At 45.1% G+C, this 26,339-nt stretch overlaps 2 protein-coding genes across 2 annotated transcripts; both read right to left on the bottom strand.

Moving 5' to 3' along the window:
* Nucleotides 1-4,288: 4,288 nt before the first annotated feature.
* Nucleotides 4,289-16,731, bottom strand: snx27b (sorting nexin 27b; the record flags this gene model as incomplete). The annotated part of the gene is made up of 13 exons (XM_084444212.1): nucleotides 4,289-5,442; nucleotides 5,602-5,650; nucleotides 6,213-6,272; nucleotides 6,424-6,552; nucleotides 7,227-7,376; nucleotides 7,967-8,056; nucleotides 8,396-8,559; nucleotides 9,347-9,425; nucleotides 9,584-9,688; nucleotides 10,091-10,155; nucleotides 10,354-10,546; nucleotides 10,770-11,001; nucleotides 16,406-16,731. 13 exons carry the CDS (start codon nucleotides 16,729-16,731, stop codon nucleotides 5,375-5,377), a joined length of 1,710 nt encoding a protein of 569 aa, XP_084300338.1. The 3' UTR covers nucleotides 4,289-5,374.
* A 7,357-nt stretch (nucleotides 16,732-24,088) lies between these two features.
* Nucleotides 24,089-26,172, bottom strand: LOC311313803 (ictacalcin-like). The gene is made up of 3 exons (XM_084444005.1): nucleotides 26,142-26,172; nucleotides 24,916-25,058; nucleotides 24,089-24,421 (listed from the first exon to the last, which is right to left on the bottom strand). The coding sequence occupies exons 2-3, from the start codon at nucleotides 25,051-25,053 to the stop codon at nucleotides 24,281-24,283; spliced, it is 279 nt and encodes a 92-aa protein (XP_084300131.1). The 5' UTR covers nucleotides 25,054-25,058; nucleotides 26,142-26,172; the 3' UTR covers nucleotides 24,089-24,280.
* Between the last annotated feature and the right edge of the window lie 167 nt (nucleotides 26,173-26,339).

Here is a 26,339-nt window from a genome sequence, read left to right as displayed (position 1 = left end):
GACGGAAGGAGGACAGAGGTGTGGAGGAGTGGACAGTGGGAAGAGAGACTTGGACTACAAGACGCCTGTAGTCTCCACAGAACTACTTCAGAATGTCTAGAGTGGAACATTGCACACGCACCCCTCACATGATCTGAATGGTGGGCGGCCATTTTGACATTTATGGTCATCTCCATTCCACCATATGGCTTGATGGACCATCTTTGAAAATACTGAAAAAAGTCAATGTTCACCATGTGGAAGCGTAGTTTGGGAAGAGGGTGTCTGCAAATTGACCAGTACATCAGTGGAAGATGGATTGGGTTTGGTGGTTAAAACCTTGTTGAATAAACAATAATCTTGTTTGTTCCAATTTGAGAATGTGTAAAGGACAACTACCCAAAAGGCTTTTGGCGTGCTTACCAAGCTTTTATCCTGTCTTTCGTCTTGCCCAGTTTGGCTGATGTACAGTAGGGAGTTAAGTGTCCAATCTTTCATAATCTTGCTATCATCCTGTCATGTGCCAATGGATGAAATGTGGACTGGACAATGAGAGTGTAAGAGAGGAATGGGGCCAGAATGGACCGGCGCCAGACTTTGCGTGTGTGTGCACATGCACACGCACACACACATCCCCTTGTCTGCCTCTTAATATATATCTTTTCAAAATATACAATTGGAACAGTTCTTATATACTTATAGGACAATAACAACGGACAAAGCTGTGAGTGTTGCATTCCAAAATAAAAGTCTCTTCTTTTTTTACACTAACGATGCATCACCTTTTTTCTCTGTTCGGTGTCCCTCCGATCAAACTGTACTGAAAATGATGCAGTGAAGAAGAGGGGGAGAGAGACAGAGAGAGAGAGAGAGAATGTGGCGCAGGATAACAGGAAAGGGAGAAGGGGTAGAAAAGGAGGGGGACGGAGAGGAGAGAGCAGGAAGGGAGAGAAGGAGGACGGAGAGCAGAGAGAGGGATGCAGAGAGTGATTGAGAGGAGAGAACACTGGCAAAGGAGGCAGAGAGGAGTAGGGGGTACGAAGGAAAGATGGAGGAAGAGAGTGAGAGGAAGAGAGAGAGAGGAAAGGGGAGTGAGAGAGTGGAAGGAAGAGAGAGAAGTGCTGACAGTGTGAATGTGGACAGGGGTTTTAACCGATTGCTCACTAACGAGGAGGAGGGCTGTCTGGGCTTCGGGGATCATGAAGCTGCCTTTAGCATCCCTCCCCCTGCTACACCAGCCAACCTCCACTCCTAGTGGGAATGAAGCTCCCAGAGACCAGCAGATCGACGTTAAGTGTTTGAGGCTTGGCTCATTACTGCCAAGACGAATGTCCTCATCAAGGACAACAAAGCACCTGTAGTTTAAACACAGCTTGATCACAGTTTAATAATGTAATACGGCACTGGGAAAAGACCCGGTGGGACCTGCTGCTGAATGTGAGCGGCCTGAAAACGGTCAGAACGGTTGTGATTGATTATGGCTGTACAGTATGTCTTTTGATTACAGCTAGCCTATAGCCTTTTCTTACTGGACCTTGGCTATCAGCCAGGAGGGGTGTGTGTTACAGTATGTACTGCCCCTTAAGTCTTTCTTCCTCTCATCAGCCCCCCTGGTCCGTCTTTACACCGCTGTGGAATTGGTTTCTTTTAAACAACAAAGTCCGCGGGGGAGAGCTTTCACATGGCGCACGCACATCCGCGCATGTCGGAGGATACTGCAGCAAGTGTTCCACTGTTCCACTGGGTGACCGCAGCCTCTTTCGGGTGACTGCAGTTGCGGTGCCAACACACATTGCGCATTTGCAATTGCTCACGTACGTACACACACACACTCTCACACACACACACTCTCACACACTCTCACACACACTCACACACACACACACACACACTCTCACACTCACACACACACACACACACTAGTCTTTCAACTGGATGACCCTGCTGCACCGTCAATACCAATGCAGTCACAGCAGCCCCTTGCTCTACCTCCATCCCCTCTCTCTCACACACACACAAACACAAAGACACACCACACAGAACGTCACATGCAAGAGATGCGCAGTGCTGTCAACTTTTGATAGTATCTGATCAGGTGGAAAAACAGGAAGAGAACTCATTCTGTGGAAGGAAGTGTTTCTGGCAGCCTGTTTCTAAAATGCTTGTTTGATCCATCAAACAGCCTCTGTACCTATAAAAGAGAAAATCATGTGAATTAAGGGTGTGCAGTATTTATTTCTGGGTTAATTGAGACGCATTTCTTATCAAAGGTTCTGTTTCCCACTCATCATGAACACAAAGGACTCTTTCTCTCTGCCTGAAGACAGTTGTTCCTAAATGCCCCACACCTCCTACAATCAATATCTTTTAATTACGGTGTGTTGCAGGCTCTGGCTGGGTCGATATGGAGCGGCTTCACTAGTGTCTGATGGATAATTGTCTCCCTGATCTCATTAAGAGGCTCTGATATTAGAGAGAAACAGAGGATGGGGGTAAAGAGAGGGATGAGAATGGGAGGAGAGGTGGAGGAGTGGGGGAGGGCTGAGCGGATGGAGGGAGAGGGTTGAGGGACGGGAGGAGGTACAGTAGAGGGATGAGTAGCTGGAATGATTGCAGATACATCGCAGGTGTGGTAAACTCACCTGTTATGATTGGAGAAGTGTGTTCTCTAATGTGCTTTGGTGTTTTCCTACAGTAACTATTGTCGGTCTGTCAATGCAAGGTTATCATGCAGTGATCTGTTCTCTTAGAAGCAAGCAGACAGGCAGACATTTACAACACCAGGTTACGTTCAATAAAAATACATACATGTTGCATCAATAAATCAATTTATTTAAAATAATATGTTACAATTTATTACAGTAAGCGACATTACCAAATAACTTTTAACAAGTTTTACATTTCAATGTTACATACTGTATCAGCTGTGGTGTGTCAATCTTCATTTTCTTTTTGTATGTTTTCATCAAGCTAAACGATTCGACAAGTGGAAATACTGTACATTAGGAAAGGTTGAGTTTGCTTAGCTAATATCTTATTGAAATAAATAGGGTAAATGCCAAATGAGTTAGAGTGAGAGAAAGAGATCAGAGCCATGATTGGTGGGATCAGAGGTCAAGCCATGATTGGTGGGATCAGAGATCAAGGAAGTCCACCCAGTCCCACGTGGTCCAGTGAGCAGGCATGCATCACAACGACCAACGGAACCTTCTAGAATGGAGAAGTACGGCAACAATTAAAGGACAGGTTCGGAATTTAGCATTATAAGCCATTTTAAAAGGTTATTTACCCGATCAGATATAAATATAACTTGGTGAGTTTCCTGTCTTTATAAACGAGAGTTTATGGTGGTTTTGAGGGATTTTGTCTACGGACCTATGGATCCACTGAGTGTGTTAGTGGCGGTGGGCTATATCTCCAGAGTGCACCGTTTGACGAAACTTTGATATCGGCCGTTGTATATGATTGTAAATAACCTCATAACATGGGTTATAATGCTAAATTCCGATCCTGTTCTATCAGAGGTGAACTACCTATTCCATCCCAGCAGTCAGCTCCTGAAGGTCGGCTTGGCCTGATGACATCATCCTAAACGGTGGACAGACGTCGGTGTTGTTTCCGTCGCCGTCTGTCAGCAGGAAGTAATGTTTCTGATGATGTCATCATGCTGAGTCGACCTCCCCAGAGGAGGCCAGTAACTGTACAACCCCAGAGGACATTCTGCTCCACATGAAGAGTCACTCAGCCAGCCTCTACATCACTAGGCTGGGGTTGGGCTCCGGGGAGGCCAGCCCCCTTACCGCCTTATGTTGTCCCAGGGAGACCGCGGTGAGAGGAAGACCCCTGCTGTTCAGTCTGGGAACTGCAAGCCCACCATAGAGTAAAAGGCCATGATAAAGGTAATGAGTTTTCCCGAAACCTTTATAGCGCTAAGAAGCTCTTTGAGTTTTCTTAAGGCTCCTGTTTGCTTGTTTCTTAAGAAGACTCAAAGAGCTTCTTAGCGCTAAGAAGGTTTTGGGAAACCCGGCCAATAACAGTTTTCCACACCCAAAATCTCCATAAATGTTCATGGTTTATCTGCAGTTGTAAAGGAATTCACTTCAGCACATTAAAAACAGCAGTACCATGTTCACAACTGTCTCTAGGTCATTTAAACATAATAAATAGCTTTGCTGCTGTCATTACGGAAAAGCCATGATGGAGTAGGAGTAAGTCCAACCCCCCCCCCTCCCCCCTCCCCTTGCATACTAGATCTTTAAACTTGTACTAAATGAAAACAAATGAATTGCAAACATACTGTCAGCTAATTCTCCTCAATGTCTGCATGTGAATTTGAATGTCCAAAACCTGCAGGCGGCTAATACTGTTGTCCTCAGACAAGTAGAAAAGTGCATTTCAGTAATAAGATGAGTTTCTTTTAAACGGAGTGTGTTGGTCCACACACTCTGCACGTCTACAACACTGAGTGACGGTGTGTGTATCAGACGGTGTGTGTATCAGAAAAGAGCTGGAGGGCCATCTAAGCATCTGCTCTAATATACTGCTGCGATATTAACTATGAAAACTGAGTCACACAAAAACATACAATCTCTCTCACACACACACACACACACACACACACACACACACACACACACACACACACACACACACACACACACACACACACACACACACACACACACACACACACACACACACACACACACACACACACACACACACACACACTCACACTCACACAGACAAACCGAAATGCCGGCGTTCTCTCTCTCGTCTTTCTCGGTTTGTCTTGTTTTCAGTCGGTGTGTTCTACTAAAAATGTGGAACCGGAGCTCCAGACAGGTGGTTCGGTTCAGTCTCACGCCTTTGCGGTCCACACACTCTTCTCCTTCTCTTATAACGGACTGAGCAGCTCGCTTAATAACAGTGCTGCTTTCCCCCTTCTCTCTCTGCCCGTGTCTCTGCTCCATGTCTCGACCAGCCGTGCACATGCACGGTTTCCTCTCCTCTCCTCTGTCCACGCGTTCACTCCTCCTCTTCCTCCATTGCTCCAGTCAGAGGTGCATCCCAGGTCAGCCTCAGAACCCTCCTCAGCCAATAGAATCACAGCGCTCCTTCCGGTGCCGACCAATGAGACGACGGCCGCCCCCGTATGGTTCCATCAGTCCGCGTCTTGAGCGTATCTATCTGTTGGTGCATGTTGAGGGCGTTTGCTTGTATGAAAGGGTCTATGTTGGCCGGCTAATGGTTGCAGTGTATAGCATACACAGACACTTCCCAGACTCAGTCATTTGTAGTTTGTCGGGTGTGGTCCATTGGTTTGTGGTTGTTGTAGTGTCCTAGTTTGTAGTTCTGGTGGGAGTGGGAGGCCCGGGCGGATGCAGTCGGGTGTTTAGGAGGTGATGATCTCTCCTCCTAGGTGCCTCCATCCCTTCTGTGTCTCAACAGCAGGAAAATATTCTGCCAACAGAGACACGGCTCAGGACAACGCACCGTTATATCCTGCCACACGCGCACACACATGCACAGACGCACGCACGCACACACACACACACACAGGCTGCTCCTGCTGCTGTATCCGAGACAGAAGCAGGCAAAGCCTTACCTTACTACACATACCATCTTTACTGCAGTTCTTGTTGTCCTTGTCGGTGGCCTCCTCTTCCACCTGGTCGGGCAGAGACAACAGAGGGGCTCAGCCAGGGAGGTAGACAGAGGGAGCAGGGCGTTCAGCCAGGGAGGCAGAATAAGGGTGCGTGTCCACCGGCAAGCTGAATGTAGCTGAACAGCGCCAAGCTTACAGCTTCTTAGAGCGCACTCAAGCTGGGGTTTAGAGCTGGCCAGGCTACCGATGTTTTACACCTACGTTAGCAACGAGTGTCGTGTTTTTGCAGACTGCAGATTAACTAGCCAAGTTAAGATAGCTAGCTAATGTTAGCTAGTGCTAACGTTTGCCGTCTCTGCAGTTTTGCCAAAAACCGACTGCTGTCGTCATCAGAACAGCCTTTTACAGCCTGCGCTCTAGCCCAAAAGGTTCAACTTTTTTCAACTGCAAAAAAAAGCCTAGAGCTCACGGCGCTAAAGCGCTAAAAAGCACTTGGAACACAGCTCTCGTCTCTATAGCGCCTGAGAGCTCATTACTGATTGTAAACTACGAGAAAACAGCGCCAGCTCTAAAATACAACTTGTCGGTGGACAGGCAACCTAAGAGAACCACACGGCGTCCTTACCTCTCTCCTCCACTTGAGCTCACAGAAGACTCTCTCGAAGCACTCGTGCATGTAGTTGTACTGGACGCCGTGCGGATGCACATCGAGTTCACGGAGGCAGAGCACAACAGAGGAGGTTTAAATAAAAAAGACATCAGCCTTCTGTATGCTGCGTAGGCGTACGTGTCACTTAGGTCAGAATGCGTGCGCGAGCGCGCGTGTGATGACTCACGTAGGGTGTGAAGATCTTGACCCAGCGTGGTTTCTTCTCTCCTCGTGTGTACTCGAAGCAGAAGGCCATGCCTTCCTCGTCAGTGTCCCACCTCTGCATCTCCCCCCAGTCAAATGCTATCACCTGGTTCTGGAAAAACAGAATGTGTTCACACATCGGTAGCGCGCACGCACGCACGCACGCACGCACGCACGCACGCACGCACGCACGCACACACACACACACAGATTTACACAGACACACACACAGATTTACACAGAAGTGCATCGAGGTCCAGGCAACAGAGAGAGTAGAGTTCTGTATTACATACCCTGAGACCGTAGAGTTCTCTATTAGACTAGCTTATAGGCTTCACAGTCGCAAGAAAGCCGGCGGCAGGCTGGCTTTGTGATTTAAACAAGTTGGGTTCATTTGGGAGTCTTCTTTAACAACTCCAAAGCTCTCTCTCTTTCTTGTTTCTGTTGCTACTTCCGTATTTCCTTTGGCCACTGGACATATTCGTAGGCAAACTGTGCTAGACAAATACTGCGTTGCACTTGAATGCAACATGAGTGAAGAGATTATGAGAACAGAAACGGACAAACTGAAAGGACAAAAGACCAAGCGATCATACTTTATGTTTTCAATCACATTAACACAATTCCTATTGGCAATGCTTTGGTGGTGGTCCCCTAGTGGCCGGGGCCCGGAGCTGCAGCCCCTCCAGCACATTGAGGTAAGGTGTGAAGAGGGACTCATAGAAATATATGTGTACACACACTCTAGGGTTCTGGTATATATATGTACACACACTCCCCCCCTACCTCTAGGGTTCCCTCCTCTGTGCACGCGTGCAGCTTGAAGTGGTGTATGCTGATCGCCGTGACGACATGGCCTTTGCGTCGAGAGTCACAGGAGCAGTGAGGGAAAATGATCTCATTGTAGCCCTCACAACCCCGCAGCATGCCCAGATACTGAGGGAGACGGAAAGAGAGAGAGATAGAGGGAGAGAGATAAAGAGAAAGAGAGAGATAAAGAGATAGACAAAGGGAGAGAGATGAAGAGAAAGAAAAAGATAGAGATAAAGAGAGAGAGAGAGAGAGAGAGAGAGAGAGAGAGAGAGAGAAAGAGAGAGAGAAAGATAGATGTTATTGCACACCTTTATTGTACCCTCAATAGGTAACCAGGCTGGAAACATTTCATTTCCTGGTACATAGTCATCTTAAATCACAACACTACTATACAGTACACTACTGTACATACACCGTAGATCAACCAAATCCATCCCCAAAGAGTAAGTCTTCCTCCTGTACGAGACACACAGTCCCAGTACGAGAACTAAGGTCGTTCATTGCCCACTGTAATTGGATTCTGGCTTTTAATCTCTTGAAAGCAGCCTGGAGGGAGATGGAGAGGGAGATGGAGAGGAAGAGGGAGATGGAGAGGAATAGACCCACGTCTATTCTGACATGTCTGAAATGGATGTTGCTCATGCCCCCTTTCCCCGCTGTCTGACCGTGCAGAGCGAGCCGTCCAGAGGATGGACGGAGAGACAGGGACTGACCGTGGTCATCTTCTTCTGCTCCGCCAGCCTCTGGAGCTGGTAGGACTTCTCCTCCGCTTTGATCAAGCCCTTCTTCACATCATCAACAGCCTGACGGAGACAGAGAGACGGTTAAACACGCAGACGCGACTCTTGACACGCGCACACACAGGCTCGCGCTCACACACACACACACACTGACTGACACACACCACACACACACTGACACACACACAGACAAGACACACACAGACAGACAGACCGACACACACACACGGATACACAGACAGTTGGACAGACAGACAGACACACACACACACACACACACACTGACAGACACACAGATACACACACAGACAAGACACACACAGAGACACACACAGACACACACACACACACACATACACACACACAAACAAACACAAACAAACACACACGCACGCACACGACCTGGTGGAAGCAGTAGTTGACGGCCAGCTGGTTGTCGTTGAGCAGGATCTCCTCCTGGGTGGTGAAGAGCCACTTGCGCAGCGTCAGGCAGGTCCCCGGGACGGCCGAGGTGTAGTTCTGCACGTACAGCTTGTGGGGGAACTCGTTGGGCGCCAGTTTACGCACTGAGACACGGGCAGAGCGGCAGGGACGTCACGTTACGGGCGAACCGGAAGGGAGAGCCCACAGACAGACAGACAGACAGACGCCCCCCTTGGTCCGGGTGTGGGTTGTGTGTGTGGTTGAGGAGGCGGGGTCAGCCTGGCTCTCTGCTCTTGCTACTGGGACAGAGGGAGGAGATCCTCTGTGTATATGACAGGACTGGCTGCCTGTCAGGCTGCTGGGATGACGCCCCAGAAGCCGTCAGACCATAATGATATGTCTGTATTATAGCAAAGCCCCTGTGTTCAATCATTCAATGGCCATCGCTCTCCGTGGAGCCTTTTACTGCCTTACAAGTGTATCCTAAGTGAGATGCTTTAAGAGCTACTTTTCCGGGGTGTGTTTGTTTGAGAGAGCAGGTGTGTGTGTGTGTGTGTGTGTGTGTGTGCAATGGCTCCCTGCCTTAGTAAGTGCTCTGGGAAGGAGATAACTCTCCATCAAAGTGGTCGGGCACAGTAAGCAGATTAATAAAGAGGACTGTATAATGTAAGGGAAAAAGAGACGGATAGAGACAGACAGAGAGAGAGATAGATAGAGAGATAGATAGATAGAGAGAGAGAGAGAATGGGGGGGGGGGCACCTCCCTGGACACACATGCAAGCTCACACCAAGGACAGTCACTACTGGGCAGCAGCCAAGGCCAGAGACAATTAAGACCAACGCCTGAGTTAGCTCATGGAAAAAGACCAAAATAAAACATCCAACACAACACACCCACGCACCACAAATAAGCACCGCAAACAAGCTTACCGAAGGAGTGGTTGATGACCTCAAATAGAGCGAAGTAGCTGGCCGTCACACTGTCCATGCCTACATTCATGACCACAGCCTGAGAGAGAGAGAGAGAGAGAGAGAGAGAGAGAGAGAGATGTGTGAGATGTTTTCCAGCAGCTACATTTTGTGTGTGTGTGTGTGTGTGTGTGTGTGTGTGTGTGTGTGTGTGTGTGTGTGTGTGTGTGTGTAACGGGGCAGTGCAGTAGGCCTTACTTGGTACACCTGGTCAGTGGTGCAGTTCTTGCGGACTCTGACAGTGACAGTGGTTTTGTCAGGCATGGCTATCCTCAACTCCACATCTGATACTCCGTTGTAGTTCTACACACACAGGCACACACGCACACACACGCGCGCACACGCGCACACACACACACACACGCACGGCGGAAAATTAACACCTGCCACCGGCCAAATGCAGGTAAAATTTCCAATTGGCGACTAGATTTCGGAAGGCTCTCTGAAAAATATATGTACTTGGCCGGTAGATTTTTTAATCTACAGTCCCCTTGGCAGGTGACTCACCATGAGCCAAAGAGTTAATTTTCACCCCTGCATACAGATAATGATACATCTCTATCTCCCGATTATGCAAAGGGATGACTATAACAGGAGTAGAAGACAGAGAAAGTACAGTACTGTACCTAAAGCTGTGTAGCATTGTCAGAGCCATAGGCTTACCTTATCGGAATAAGACAGAAAACACACACAGGTCAGAATTACCTCATCAGACTCCGACAGAAACTCCTGCATGATGTCACTCTCCCCAATCACCCTGACAGAACACACTACGGAGAGAGGGAGAGAGGGAGGGATGGGGGGAGGGAGGAGGGGGAGGAGGCAACATGAGGCACTAGGACCCATCCAACAGTAGCTCACTCAAAGTTATTACACTGCCTGGCTTCCATTTCCTGTTGTAGTTTGCAACCACCTCTTTCTTCCACAACAAGAAGGTCTGCCCTCTATACTCTGCCCATCCCTCCTACCTCTCTCCAGGTACTCCTCCAGGCCCCTGCGTCGTGCATCCAGCTGCTGCTCAGACAGGGAGAAGGGCCACTTCCCGGGCAGCTTGGGGAAGGTGTAGGTGGCAAACTCCCTCTTCAGGTTCTGGTGCAGGATGGCAAACTCCCTGTAGCGCTTGGAGCAAAGCTGCCTACCCGCCATATACACATTATATACCTACCCAGACAGAGAGGGAGGGGGGGGAGAGAGAAGGGGGGGTAGTTAACTCCTGATATATGCACTGGCGTGAGACAGTTGTGGTGCGGAGGAACTAGGGGGTGCATGATATTACCCAGGGAGCTGTGAGCAGAGCAGGAGTGAAATGGGCCTGTGCGGTGAAACAAAATGATCTACCCCCCCCCCCCACCCCCACCCCTCGAGACCAGCCGCACTGACTCACCACAAACTTCTCCTGGTTGAGCTCGGAGTGCTTGTAGGTGGGCACGGAGATGGGCACAGCCTGCTTGTCTGAGTAGTCGTAGCAGGACTGGGCCGAGCCGTCGTCCCCTGGGTCCAGGCAGTCCGCCTCCTGGGGCGGCACGGAGAGCACGGCCAGGACCAGCTCCCTCTCCCCGGCCCGGATCAGGTCCACCACCTGCTTGTGCGTGGCCCCCTCCACGTTCACCCCATTCCTGGGGGGAGGGAGAGCGAAGAAGAGAGTGAATTATTGTTATTTCCACAAAAAGACATGTCATTGGTCATTGTTCCCCACCCAATGAAAACGGAGGGGGGGGGATTAAAATGGTTGCTGTCCGTCCGTTTGTGTCTAACACACAAGACATGAAGAACCATGACGTGAAAGAAGAACAATGGGTACAAACTAAAAATGTAATAATAATAGCCTAATATACATCATCATAAAAAATACATGTACATGTAAATTAATTTTGGGCTGAGTCAAATCCCCTTTAAATTATCACAACCCTGTTTCCTTCAAAACATTTCTGTTCAACTTGTTGAAATCATTTAATTTTGTGGTCATAAGCGAATTATATTACTGCCTGTGATTCTTGTTTGTGATGAATCCAATCGTGTTTATTCATGAATGGTAACACTTCTGCACAAATACAGGTACCTCACAGTAACCGGTGGTATGTTGGTGTAAAACACATACAGAAGTCTGGAACCCTCAGCCTCACTGACCATCCCTAATGTCTACCAAAGCAATAGGGCCAGGGTACGGACGCGTCACCATGGCGGTTACATGGAAGCTGTGCCCACATGAGCCTGCTGGTTGTGTGTTTGTGGGATCACTTAAGACAGCTCTGCGTCAGAGCTATCTGCTGACAACAGCACTGCAGTGGCCTATAGTTATATAAGACACAGGTTTAGGTAGCCTGACGTACACACACATCCAAAGGGGCCCATTTTATACTTTACATGCGTGTAAGGTAACGTCAATGTCCAGTCAAAATAAGACTAAGGAATGCTGCTAAGTGGCTCATTAGAGAGTAGGCAACTCCAAGTGGACAAAAGTTGCATCATTAGATCGCCACTCATTACATTGCTATAAATAAACGATACACTGAGATAACACAGCCAATCAGTGCCTGTGTGAGTGTGATTGTACCTGTGTGGCTGGGTGGTTAGGTGATTAAATTGAAGCCTATCCACTACTGAAAATCCTTTCAATTACTTTCAGTAGCATTTGCTTGTGAGTCTGCCTTTGTCAGGGGTGTGGGATTTCTGGGAACGGTTGCATTGTTGTGCAAGTCAAGAGCAACCAAGCACAGATGTGTAGCTTAATTGGAATGATTTGCTATCATGGACAATACTGAGTATACAATACAGGGACAATTCCTTCCACTACTCACAAGGCTTGTTGAAGTTTCACTTGAGGGCTACACAGGTTTTAAAAGATTGCCGAGTCTGGTTTTTTTCTGACATTATTCTGCGGAGCTTAGGGCTGTGCAGGTCATGGTTGATGGTGGATGGTGATACGGTGATGTACCATTCACTCAGCTACATTTTTAGTATATGGCCCAGTCCCAATGTCCCTCCTAAACCCTCAAGCCCTGAACCCTCACAGACTTATTGACATCACCTGGTAAAGTGGTTGAGTGTGAGAGGCTGCAAGGGCTCGAAATGGTATAAAAAGGAAAAAGATGGCACATGGCAACATCACGTTATGTTGACGCCAAAACATATTTCTTACTATTGTGGGTTTGGGACTTTTTATTTCACGTTTAGATTTTACATTATGTTTTTCTTGTAGGCCTACACATAAATTAATTTTGGGCTGAGTCAAATCCCCTTTACATTATCACCCTCTGTTTCCTTCAAAACATTTCTGTTCAACTTGTTGAAATCATTTCATTTTGTGGTCATAAGGTAATTACATTACTGCCTGTGACTCATATTTGTGAAGAATCCAAAAGTATTTACCCATGAATGACAACACTTCTGCACAAATACAGGTACACAACTCTTTCATATTCATACTGGAAATCTCACTTCGAAGATCACTGCACTGAGATGGATGATTAATGTAATGCAGCTATAAACTGAAGAATCATATGATTTATGGCAACATAACTATATGTAATTTATAGGCATAGCCTATATATTTTCTAACAAATCAAATTATACAAGCCCATAGGGCTGATAACCTATAAATATTGAAACCAAAATAATTAATTATAAGGCTAAACAAGTCCAGCTGAAAACATGAAAACATTTTTTTTAACGTCAACATTAGAGTTGATCCGGTCGTGCTTGTTTATTGGCCGTTCTTCAGGTAACAACGATATGAACTGTGGGTAATTCCCTTAGTCTGCAGAAGTGCGGACTTACAGTAAGGGGGCATTAAGGGCTCAAAATGTCTGCCAGAGAGCCCTTGTGCACTTGATGATTTGACAGTGGGACAGCCCTAAGCCCTCACACACTTAGTCTGAAAGTCTGAGAGTCTGTGAGGGTGGCAATTGGGACTGGGCCCAAGTGTCCTTTCAAATAGCATGACATTTCAACTGTCATCTCTATACCCCGCGACTATGACAGTTTGTGACAAATTACAACCTGACAACAACAAAAGACATATTACAGCAATTCAGATGGCAGGCTGAGCGCTAGATGAATTCAATCAAGGCGGCCTGCTCTCACACTGACTTGGGACTAACACAAAACGTCTTGTCAGTTGTGATAGGTCGATGATGTTGACATGTCATGTCTTACTTGGTTACATCACCAAAGTTGACAGTGCTAGAGGGCTAGACCTTAGTGTAAGCCCTCAGTCTCAATGGTATGTGTGTGTGTATCTATTGAGAGGTTCAGACTATAGTGACCACTCTATCTGCCAGTCTAAATCGTAGTGTCACTCTCCATCTCCAATTAAAAAGAGGTGTAGGTATGGCGGAGGTAGAGAGGGATGAAGTGAAGAGAATAAAGAGGGAGAGTGTAAGGAGAAAGACATACTTTGTTGCCTCATATAGTGTTTTAGAGTAGGCTACCCTGAAAAGTGCTATACAAATAAAATGTATTATTATTATTGCTAGTTGTTTTATATCTAAATGCACTCAAGAATTCACATATTAATAAAAAATGTCAAGTTAAAATAAGAATTTCAATGAGTAGTTATATTTGAATATCACCACGCTGCTCACATCTGTTGGTGTTGAGAAAAATGTGTTCGGCTAACATAGCTAGCGAACATTCCCTCAGATCTCAAATATTTGGGAAGGTGGACCTCTGAATTTTTTAATCAATCAAAAGTGGGCCTTAAGTTACAAAAGGTTGAGAACCCCTGGCCTAGATTATGAAGATATAAGCATATATGAGCTGGTACTATAACCATATAATGTATGTTTTAGCGGCAAGTAGAAAGCAAGCATTGTGTTGTGTGTAGCCTACAAGTAGCCCCTAGTTAGACAGGTGTTTGTGTGAGTGTGTTCTGAACAGCTAGAAATCCCTGCTGGCTGAGGACTGAGGAATATTGATTACAGATAGAGCAGTAACCAGAACTAACACTCAGGGACTTGCATGTGTGTTTAAAAATATATATAATATAAAAAATAATACATAAATTTTTTTTTTTTTTTTTTTTTAATATATAAAAGTGTGTTCACTTTATAAAAGTGTGTTCACTTTATACTACGCACTATGCAGGATAGGTGGAAGGAGAGGGGGGTCCAACCTCGTGGTTGACGGGGAAAAGCACCACAATGCATAGCCTTATTAGTATTCAGAGGCAGGGTGCCTTTACATCCATAGCCCATATTCCCCAGGGATACAGCCTTTTATCACAAGCAGTCTACAGATACAAACCTAGTGCTGCAGACCTAGTTACTTAGTATCAAAACAAAACCATCAGACCATGAGGGTGGTTCAACCAGAGATAATGTTTCACTAGCATACATATAAATGGAAAAACAACAAACCATTCATAAATGCTGAGTCCGATGACTTCCAGAGGGCCCGAGATAAATATAGTTTGATTTGATTTGAGACAGATAACAATTGTGAGCCTGAGAGATGATGCACTGTTCTGCCTTTGCACTGTCCCGTCTCATGGCTGCACCCTGACCAATGTTGTCTCCATCAGTGTTATGCACCACTGATCAAAGAAAATTCCTAGTATGTTGTAAGCTACCTGGCAATAAGCGGATTCTGATTCTGATGATAGTTTTGTGCATCCTCCCATTGTCATTCCATATACATGCTGTTCTCAAACTTAAATATAAGACACCATCGCTACAATTCCTTCAGCTCCACAGTGCAGCACAAGCTTTTATGTGTGTTTGTGTTCAGTCTCGCAGGTTGAGTCCAAGAGGTGTGGTCTGTAGATATCAATACGAGACACCAAGGTCATATTAACTTGTGCCTAAAGCGGTATGTCTGTCATATAGATGCAGGGATGTGGGGCTCCTGACAGAGAGATACAGACACACACAAACCGATATTGGGGTCAACAAACTGCCAGGTTACTGCAGGACACCCAATCACAAAACAGCAGCACGCAGCCCACAAATCAAGACACAGAATTATGGAGAGCGAAGCCAATCAGACCTCAGCTCCCTCTATCCCTCCATATCCTGCAACCCCCCACTCACACAACCCCTGCAATGGTACTGATGCTGAGCTGTGCTGCCTGCTCCTCTCCATGGCAACAGTCTAACATCAGCAGCAAGCTCTGTGCATACTAACATCACTGCAAAGAGGACAGACAGACGCGCCCCCCCCCCCCTCTCTCTCTCTTTCCATTGCAGCACCACACTCCTCAACCAGTTAGGGACAGAGGTAGCTGGAGAGGGCACAAGCTAGTGCTAGCCTATTGCTACTAAATTTCAGCTTATACAGTGGGGCTGTGCACTTTGCACTAGTCAACTGACTTAAACAGAATAAATCACCCCACATCCCACACACACAGCCCACTTAGACTTGTTATAATGAAATAAATGCAAGCAATATATATACTTAGTTAGCTAGCCAGCTCTACTTAAGCTAGCTAACGTTACTGATTGTAATCGACACTGACTGGGCTAGCTAACGTTAGCCAAAGCGAGTTAGCTAAAAACATTGGCATTAGGTGAGTGAGTTTTTCTGTTCAGTGTTGAGTCTTGAGTGTGACCTGAATTCGTAATGACCAGAAACAGATAGCCTTTTCATGGGGTTTTCTGCCCCGTAGCTAACTAACTTACTAGCCCTTCTCAGGATCTTGAGAAGGGCTAACTAACTTACCAACAGCGAGATGACACTGTCTGGTGGTGGTGCAACAGCAAACGTTCGCAGGACCACAGAGAGAGACTGGCCATCTCTGACTGGACCATGGATACACTGTCATGTTAGTGACTGGTAGTCCCCCAAATCGGCCTAACAGATAGCTAGCTACATAAACTAACGTTACGAACTAGCTAACGTTATAATAGATAGATAGCGTTTCGCATTGTTATTCAAGTTATGTAGCACCGGTGAATGAGCAATAGTGATATCTTCGCTAGTCTAGCTATGCTAGTGCTATTATCTGGTGGGCCCCATCACACACATCCTAGCATACTAATTAGCCTGCTAATGTAACGTTAGCCATGCGGAGCAGACACTTACACTTCAAGAATACGGTCCCCTTTCGAGATACCGGCTCGGTCTGCAGCGCCTGCCGGCAAAACGGCACTGACGTGCTGTAGCGGCGCATACAGTTCTCCGTTTATGCTCCGCAATTGCCCTCCTTCGCTCACTTGTCCGCGAACGTTGAAGCCATAGCCCGAGTCAGACTTGACTATCCGGACCAGTCGTGGGCCTGACGTTACGGTGGTCGCAGTCTGGCAACTGCCGATGCCCGGTGTTGAGCCGACACTAGGGCCGTTACGAGAAGGCGAGTGCGGCAACGGAGGGGCAGACGAACTACTTCCATCTTCCTCGACGTCCGACATGTTCACTCTGATTTTCCCTTTCACTCAAGCCTCACACACTTCAGAAGTATCACTTGACATCTAGCTAGCTTCTATCTACGAGGCGAAACTTGAATAAAACGGGAACGAGTCGCAACGAGAAATGCCGATACTGTGCACAACTAGACTGACTCACAGACACCCCCTCGAGGTCTGTGGTAAACTGTGCAGGTGTACGGAGAACGTGTATGACACTAGAGGGCAGCAGAACGCAGTATTATTATTTAGGATCTCATGTATTTGCCAATCCTCCTCAATATTTGCGGTAGGCTAATTTGCGGCTCTGTAGATATCCCCCGTTGGATATTCTGAATCAATGGAATGCGAGGCCACAGGAGAGGGTTTTGCACCCGCCTGAAGAGGGCACACGCGTAGCGTTGCCGCCACTAGGCTATGGACTGTCATCTGCTGCCAAATTCATCCAGTCAGGTCACCACATAGCCTACATCCATGGGTCACCATGAAGACTATCAGCTGTGTGGAAAAAACGAAAACAGTGTTCTGCAATAAATTGTCAGAACTATACAGTACATATTATATAGTACATGTCCAGAACTTGCCTTTCACTGGTTCCCCAAATATTCTGTTCTGATAGGTAATTGTTTGTTGTTGACAAAAGTGTAGAAATTGAAATTTACTGGGCCTGTGAGAGTTTGTTGTCTGTGAGAGTTATGTTGTCCCCCCTCAGTGACTCAGTGGAACGGGAGGGACAGAATCCACATAGCCTCTCGGGTTTTGGTAATAGTTCACTCTTAGACTGGAAGGGCATGGTACATGTGTTCTGTCTTATGAGTGTCTCCCATTGTCTGGTTTTTAATTCCCTTTGATCACAGAAAAATCAAAACTATGGAATTGGTTAAAGACATAGACCTGTGCCGAAAATAGTTTATATTTCATTTTCATCTTTCTTGATAATTCACTTCTAATACAAGACAAAGTGGCCTAAAACGTCTTTAATGGTTCAGTATGTGTGTGTGTATGTGTGTTTGTGTGTGTGTGTGTGTGTGTGTGTGGGGGGGGGGGGGGGCATTTACCCACATCTCTCTCTCTCCCTCTGGTCTTCCTACTCTACACTGCTCTATCTGTAATCAATAGTCCTCAGCCAGCAGTGAATTTTAGCTGTTCAGACTGCACACGCACACACACACACACACACATGCGCACACACACACATGCGCACACACACACACACACACTTACTGTATTAATCTTGGTAATAATATGTGATTCGCTCCTAGGTAGAGCTGCAGTTCAGTGGACAGCAGCTGGAGGGTGCTGGTTCACTTTTGCTTTAAGAACTCGTTGCACAACATGGTCAGGCAGGCTATCAGTGTGACATACTCCTGGAAATCCACAGTGCCGTCCTTGTTTGCATCCTGTAATCAATGGCTGCTTTGTCATCTGCTTTCTGTTATTGTGTAAAAAAGACTGATGTGCAAAGAGAGACAGTTACTTTTACAATTGAGGCATTTTGTACACAATCTGGTCACACTAACATCAGCTATTGTGATCTGGGATGCACACTCACATTTCAACTTATGTATTATTGTTGTTGTCGTCATTATGTGTGTGTGTTTGTGTGAGAGAGAGAGAGAGAGAGAGAGAGAGAGAGAGAGAAAGAGCTTAGTTGTGTGTACTGACTCTTTTCAAAGATTTGGTTCCTTCGAGATGATACATCTAAACCTTTCGAGTTCTTATACTTTTTTTCTGCCAGTGTCAGCCCACTACACGCACGTTTAACAGCTGACCCCACAAAACGTCTCTCCGGTGCAAAGAATGCATGCATTTCTAGTCAACATGTGTATTTACATTAATAAAGATAATATGTTTGTCACTTTACTTCGATTTGCTGTGCTCATGCTATTACATTAGTAAAGCTAGCAATAATCCAGTTCAACACAGGAGATATCCAACCATTTACTCAAACTCTGCCACACATACTGACAACGCATACACACACACCACACAAGACACAGCAGCTGTATGGATTGTACATTGAACTAGTCTAATGTGGAATATAGAGTGGGTATATATACAAAATAATGTTTTGGGATGTAACGTTAAAGTAAAATATCTAATTTGTTTTAGATATTTCTGAACTCGAGAGACTGCTTCATTTGGTTGTGTCTGGCTGCTAGGCTGTCTGGAACTCAAGTCGATTTCAACAGCTTCTTGTTCTCTTGGTTTGTTTTGATCTCGTTCAAAGGTGCAGACCGGGCAGACTAGGGGGGGTGGATGCTATGGTAGTATTACATATATCATGTTAATAAGTTATAGTTCATTTACACATCATGTTGAATGGATGGACAAATCCCTCTGATCTTTTGTCTAATTGTTTGGTTACTTGTCGAATGTAGTATCTAAAAGTGGACTGAGCTGCACACAATGCAAACACATTCCCAAACCACGCCCGATCTTTTCACATGAGATGTACCTCTGTAGTCTAAGTTAAAGAGTTGGGCTACATCTCGTGAATAGTTAGGGCATGGTCCCGAGCTACATGCATGTTATTTGCATTGAACTTTTGGCTTCAAATTATAGATATGGCTGTCATCCTAACTGCCAATTTGATACTGTCTGTCTTTGTTGTTTTATCCATCCCAGTTAATGAGGGGGGCTTGGAAGGGCATTGGCTACAGACAGACCTGTTTGTGTTTAAACAAGTCACAGGGAGGGGGAAAGAGAGAGAGAGGGAGGAGGAGGAATAGAGGCAAAGCAGCAGCAGGGATTAGAGCGAGACAGAAAAAGAGAGATAGGAAGGGGAAAGAGAGAGAGAGGGGTAAATGACTTGTTTAAACACAAACAGGTCTGTCTGTAGCCAATGCCCTTCCAAGCTCCCCTCATTAACTGAGATGGATAAAACAACAAAGACAGACAGTATCAAATCCACAGTTAGGATGACAGCCATATCTATAATTTGAAGCCAAAAGTTCAATGCAAATAACATGCATGTAGTTCGGGAGGTAGAGCGTCCGGCTGGAGATTGCAACGACTATCCTCTCTTTTAAGCACCTATTGTATTTTTTAGATTGCAATTCTTGCACTTGCACTGCCTTCAGCACTAGATTATGCTCTTAGTCACTTGTTTTAGAAAGGAGATGCACTTGTGAGTTCTGGCAAGTAGTAGTACATTGGCTTTTCCTATGTTAAATGCAATTATTGTAAGTCACTTTGGATAAAAGCATCAGCTAAATTCGCATTGTGTTACCTCTGTGTATGAAATGCGCTATACAAATAAAGAAGAAAAAAAGAATAATGCAATGTAATGTAATGCAGTGTGACAAATACAGATCATGCTGGGCAGCTCACCCACCGGGACCTCCACAAACGATCCATACAGATTTTTGAAATATCAAAGATAGAGCCCACAGCGCATCAAAATGTTTTAAGTACTGTATGCTATTGCAAATTCTTGCTCAGTTAATCGTCCAATGTTCATGAAAAATCATGACATGGTAGATGTGGTGTGAAATCTTTTAGAATTGTTTCTCAAAAACTGAATTTATTCAGTTTCAGTATTTTGAATTCTGTCCTCAATCTGTCCCCTCAAACTATCGTTTTCAAATGGAGAAGAAAATACACCACAATCCTATAGTGCAACAGAGTGTCTTATTCCATGGTAACAGCAAGCTCCACCAATCAGTCACATCGCTGTTGGCAACCCCACCCAAAATTGCCAACCCTAGAACTACAACCTGCAAATTTACGATTGAGCACACCTGCACTCAATCTGCAATCAGCAAGACAAGCCAGAAACATTCCAAACCCCAGCCAGTTTGTCACTTATGGAGCAGATAGATAGAAGGAAGATAATATTAGATTAGATTAAATTAGATGGATGGATAGATAGATAGATAGATAGATAGATAGATAGATATTCAGACAGACAGACAGACAGACAGAGTGGTAGTTGGGATTTGAATTGGCCACTGTGCATTTTTGACAGATGTCTGGATTTCAGACTCATGATTTTAAAGATATTTTTTAATTTAAGAAGTTTTAAATAATGAGGGTCCAGGCAGAGACCCTCATGTATTTGTGATTTGTCTTCTCCTCTTCCTCCTTCTTCCTCTTCCTCCGCAAAATGCCCGGCCCCAACTCAATTCTGTGCAGCGGCTATATTTCTTCCTCTTTTTCTCACTTCCCTCTCTCTCTCTCTCCCACTTGTTGTTCATGGGTGTTTTTAGGCTTCTGATGCATTTAAGGAGGCTTTGCTCTTCTAAAACAGCAGTGCGGTGATATCACTGTGATCCTCCAACAGCTCTACCTGCCTTGATCTCCAGGGCCTGGATGAGCACCTGGGCCGTTTCTTCAATGAGGAAAGGGCGAGTCCTCCTGATGTTGTAGAGCATGAATCTGCAGGAGCGTGTGATGAATGTGATATGTGCGGAGAATGACAGTTGGTCATCCAGGGTCACACCCAGATTCCTCGCAGTCCGAGTCGGCGTCACCACTGTGTCTTCAATGGTGATGGCCAGGTCCCGGTGTGGGCAGCCCTTCCTTGGGAGGAACAGCAGCTCAGTCTTGTCCAGATTGAGCTTGAGGTGATGTGTTATCATGATGATGTGTCATCCACTCCAAGATGTCAGCCAAGCATCCAGCAGTACAATCTACTGTACATGCTTATCTGTATTTAATTGCTATTTGTGCATTATAACACACTAGAAAACAAATGGATGAGCTTTGCCCATCAATGCTGAAGTGACTTGTTATACATTTCACAATACACATACTGTAGCCTTCAGAAGAAGAACAAGCCTTTCAGCAGATGTGTTCACTTACCAAATTTGTACGAAGATCTGAGCTGAGTGAAACACACAGAGGGAGAATGAGGGAGTGAGGCAGAGAAGGACAGCCAATTAATTTACTGAGATTAACCAACCCTCTGCCTGAAGCCCCCCCTCTCCTCTCTCCTTGCCAATGTCCTGTTCCCTCCCATGGAAACCTGTAGCTGGGAGTTAGGAAATGTCTGACTGTAGATATTTTAAGATGCTCAGTCAGTATCAAATTAATAAATAAGATGGATATCTTATGTGTTATTTGTGTGTATAATTATCAACCTTCTGTGTGTCTTGCTAGTTTGACACGTCACATTGACATGACAAGTCTTATTCACTTTTGTCTTTAGCTTTTGTATCATCTGAAGCAGAGTTGATTGTTTGTTCTCAGTGTCAAGAGTATTAGATATGGTGTCTCTGAAACAGGATACTCTGTAGTGTGCCAAAATATTTGGTGCTGTTGAATATACCAGTGGACCTAACTAAGAAATTACTGAATACTTTGGTGTCTTTATGCGTCTTTCTTTGTCTTACGGTTGAGATTGTGTGGGTGTGCGTGTGTTGGGTTTGTCAGTGGTATTGAGTGTTGATGCTGGAACACAAACGTGTTTGAAATAGAACACATCCCATACATTAAGTTATTTTACATTAATTTTTTAATTGAATGAATTCGATAAGCCTTCATCCCCCTTATTTATTATACAGACAACCACATCTCTCATCAGAAAATGGTGGTATTCTGTCTCAGAACAAATGTCAACATTTCTGCAAAATATGTTCTTAAATATAACTATGATTGGTATTACACCTCCTCAACCTTTGCTCTTTTGTAAGCTACTGACTAAAGAAGTCTTGTGTTTCCATATTTCTAAAGTGCATCATAGAAGTAAGTTAATGTCTGTTAAAATACCAAAAATACAGTTTATTTGAAAGTTGAGTCAAAGACAAAGCAGTCCATGGCACAGATTGCTGAGCTTGGACGTTATTTGACAAGAATGTTGATTCTCTAGCACTTGCCTTATAGGTCATTTAAATAACCGAATAAGTGGATGAAAATGTTGTTTGATAACTTATCATTAGTTAAAACATACTCATGTACAGTAGGCTATGTTACAGTCATTAAATCAATGTTCATCTGTGTTCGCTACTTAGGCCTAAAAAAATAATGCCATATTATGTTTTTTGGCGAGGTGGACACTTCAAAGCTGTGATGTCATTTTCAGTGTAATTGTTGGAAAATATAAAGTGTAAAGAAAAACCCTGTCAAAATGTGTCCTGAGAGTGGTGTAGCAACACACTGTCTTGTGAAGGTGGGCCTGCAGGCAGACCCCTCTCAGCTACGCTGCAACACGACTGATTTCTGCCTTATATTTGCGACATTTTAAACTGCAATGGAAAATTGACTCTCCTACAGTTACATATCATAGAGAGTGTACATTCATATTTTCTGCTTTTTATGTGCATAAAAGTATACTGTTTCAGAGACACCATATCGTTGTATAAAAACGACCTCAAATCTGTTACGGTTTCACCTCCACACACGCCCCCCTCCTCCGCCTCTCCACAACCCTCCACCTCTGTGCCTACCTCACACGCCCCCTGCAGCTCGGCACGGGCACTGCGCGCGCTCCACCGACAGCTGAAATGAGTTGAGCTGATGGGCGAATGAGCTTACGGCCAGATCACTGCACACCTGCTGCCACCTTCTCATCAACCCCCTCTGCCTACAAGAAGCCGGTTTCTCCATCCATTCATCGCCAGGTCTTCCCTAAGAAACACCTGGCAAGTATCGTAGTTGTTAAACAAGTATTTCTGCTTATATATATATGTGTGTTTGTGTGCTCTCTGGACCACCGCACCCCAAGGCTTACTCGTCTCTCCGTGTTCCCTACAGAACGAGCAGGTGTGCTGTGATCCGGCTTGCCTGCCCATCACTCTGCCCGCCACCCACCGCAGCTGCTCCAACCGGCCTCAACCTCCAGCCTGCCAGGCTCCCAACCTGAGCCACCCGGGCACTACCTTCCCTCCCAGCTCCAGCAATAAACGCCCTGCTGGGCAAAGAGCTTCCTGCCTCCTGTGTCGTGCACTTGAGCCCCGTAGCTAACTAGCCGCAATAAAATCATTGCTATTAAGGTTTTTACACACTGGGGGTTATGTAAGTCTCATCCTGAAAATGTTGCTTGGCGATGCCGGGTCATTGTGTGAGAATTCCAGTCATAATGTCTATGACTGTAACCAATACTGTAGCCTACATTTGATGGTGTTAATACAGCCCCTCAGAGAATTCCTAACTGCAGCGCTATTGTTAAAATTAGCAACCCAAGTTAAAACCGACATAATGGCGATAGATTTGGAAACCGAAATTGTTTAGAGGACATTTTGAGCTACAAAGTAAGCTACATCACCAAATATCTTCTTTATATTTATGTTTTTAGTATGCAAAAAAGTGATGTTACCTTAGAGATGATGGAGGCATCCTGTTCAGGCATTTTTTGTATCTAAACATCAATTTATTTTAGCAAAAAAAACAGAATAAAAAATATGTTGCAACTTTATGGCAATGATATGAAAATAGTTTATTTCATGTTACTCTTTCTTGACAATTAACTTCCAACACAAGACAAAGTGGCCTAACATGTCTTTAATGATTCAGTGTGTGTGTTTATTAATCTTATAATGATATGATGATAATAAATGTGACTCGCTCCTAGGTAGAGCTGCAGTTCAGTGGACAGTGGCTGGAGGGTGCTGGTTCACTTTTTCTTAAAGAACTCGTTGCACAACATGGTCAGGCAGGCTATCAGTGTGACATACTCCTGGAAATCCACAGTGCCGTCCTTGTTTGCATCCAGGTCTGAAAAGATCTTATCAACTGCTGCTTTGTCATCTGCTTTCTGTTAAAAAAAGGTGGATGTGCAAAGAGAAAGAGAGAGACCGATAGAGTTACTTTTACAATTGAGGCATTTCATGATACAATCTGATATTTTCACATCAGTTAGCCTATGTAGTGTGATCATGGGATCCACACTCACATTTTAAAGGTGGGGTAGGTAGTTTGACGTCAACAGGGCCTCCGATTGGTCATCTTTTTCAAAAGAACCCGCCCCTCCCTCTTGTCAATCATGATGTAGTCCCTCCCTCCAAACATGACTGGTATGTGTGACGAGATAGAGACCCTGATTGGTCAATACATTCGGGCGTGGTGCATTCTTTGAATCCAAAATACAGAGGCAGCGGTAAACACGCTGATCCAAGTTTATTCTCAGAGCACTTCTGTTACTGATAGCTGAAAGGATATTATGCCAATTTTACCAACTAAAGCCAAAAGCAAACTACCTATCCCACCTTTAACTTGTGTGTTATGTGTGTGAGCTTGCAAGGTCCTTACCCCTAGGAGTCCCCCCAGCTCAGCCTGGAGCAGTTCTTTGAGTTCCCCCTTGGAGAGGGTTTGCGCGTCCCCCTCTTTACCAGAGAATTTGTGGAAGGTTGCGATGAGCTGTGCCATGGCGTTTTCAATATTTGTCATGATGCCTATAACACAGAGAGAGCATGAAAGTAAAAGGTTAGTCTAGATTTAGTGTAGAGTACAAGGTTAGTCTACATGACTCAATACGAAAAAAAGGTGACGGAATATTCCATTGAATTAATCATTCCAATTCATAAACAAAATCCCTGCAATCCCTGTCTGATAGTTTGGTTACTTGTCGAATGTAGTGTCTTAAAGTGGACTGAGCTGCACACAATGCAAACACGTTGACAAACCACGCCGTACCGTTTCACATGAGATGTACCTCTGCAGTCTAAGTTAAAGAGGCTACATCTCATGTGAAATGTTAGGGCGTGGTTTGTGAACTTGTTTGCACAGGGAGGCGGAACGAGAGAGAGGGAGGAGGAGGAATAGAGACAAAGCAGCAGCAGTGATTAGAGCGAGACAGAAGAGAGATTTAAAGGGGAAAGAGAAAGAGAGAGAGAGAGGGGTAGATGACTTGTTTAAACACAAACGGGTCTGGCTGGAGCCAACGCCCTTCCCGGCCCCTCTCATTAACTTAGTTTTAAACAAAGGATTTGGCTGAATGAAACAACAAACACAAGGTATCAAATTGGCAGTTATGATGACAGCCATATCAATAATTTGAAGCCAAAAGAACATTCATTCATTCATTAATACTGTCGCCCCCCCCCGCGCACACACACTGACTTGCTTAACCTTTATGGTTATGGAATTAATGTGTGATTGTTATGGTTGTCATTCTTTCTATCTATTTTTTTCTTCCTCTTTTTCTAACTTCGTCTCTCTCCCTCTCCTATCTGTTGTTCATGGGTGTTTGGTGCATTTGAAGCTTTACCCAGCAGTATAGTGATCCTCCGACACTGGGATCACTGTGATCCTCCAATAGTGCTACAGTACCTGCCTTGGTCTCCTGCCCTACTCGGTACAATCTACTGTACTGTACATGCTAATCTGCAACCAATTGCTATTTGATATGTATGCATTATAAAACACTAGAGAAAAGATAGATGAGTTTTGCCCATCAATGCTGAAGTGACTTTTTATACATTTGACAATACACATACAGAAGAAGTACAACCCTTTCAGCAGATGTATTCACTTACCAAAGTTGTGCGAAGGTCTGAGCTGAGAGAAACACACAGAAGGAGAGTGAGGCAGAGAGGGACAGCCAGTTTTATATAACCCCTCTGTATGACGCCCTCCCTCTCCTCTCTCCTCCCATCTCTCAAACACCAATGTCCTGTTCCCTCCCATGGAAACTTGTGGCAGGGAGTTAGAAAATGTCTGACTGTCTTCAAAGA

Source organism: Borostomias antarcticus, assembly GCF_949987555.1.
Source record: "Borostomias antarcticus genome assembly, chromosome: 10".
NCBI lineage: Eukaryota > Metazoa > Chordata > Actinopteri > Stomiiformes > Stomiidae > Borostomias > Borostomias antarcticus.
The sequence above is the reverse complement of the archived record's forward strand: the minus strand, read 5'-3'. Positions and strand labels throughout refer to the sequence as shown.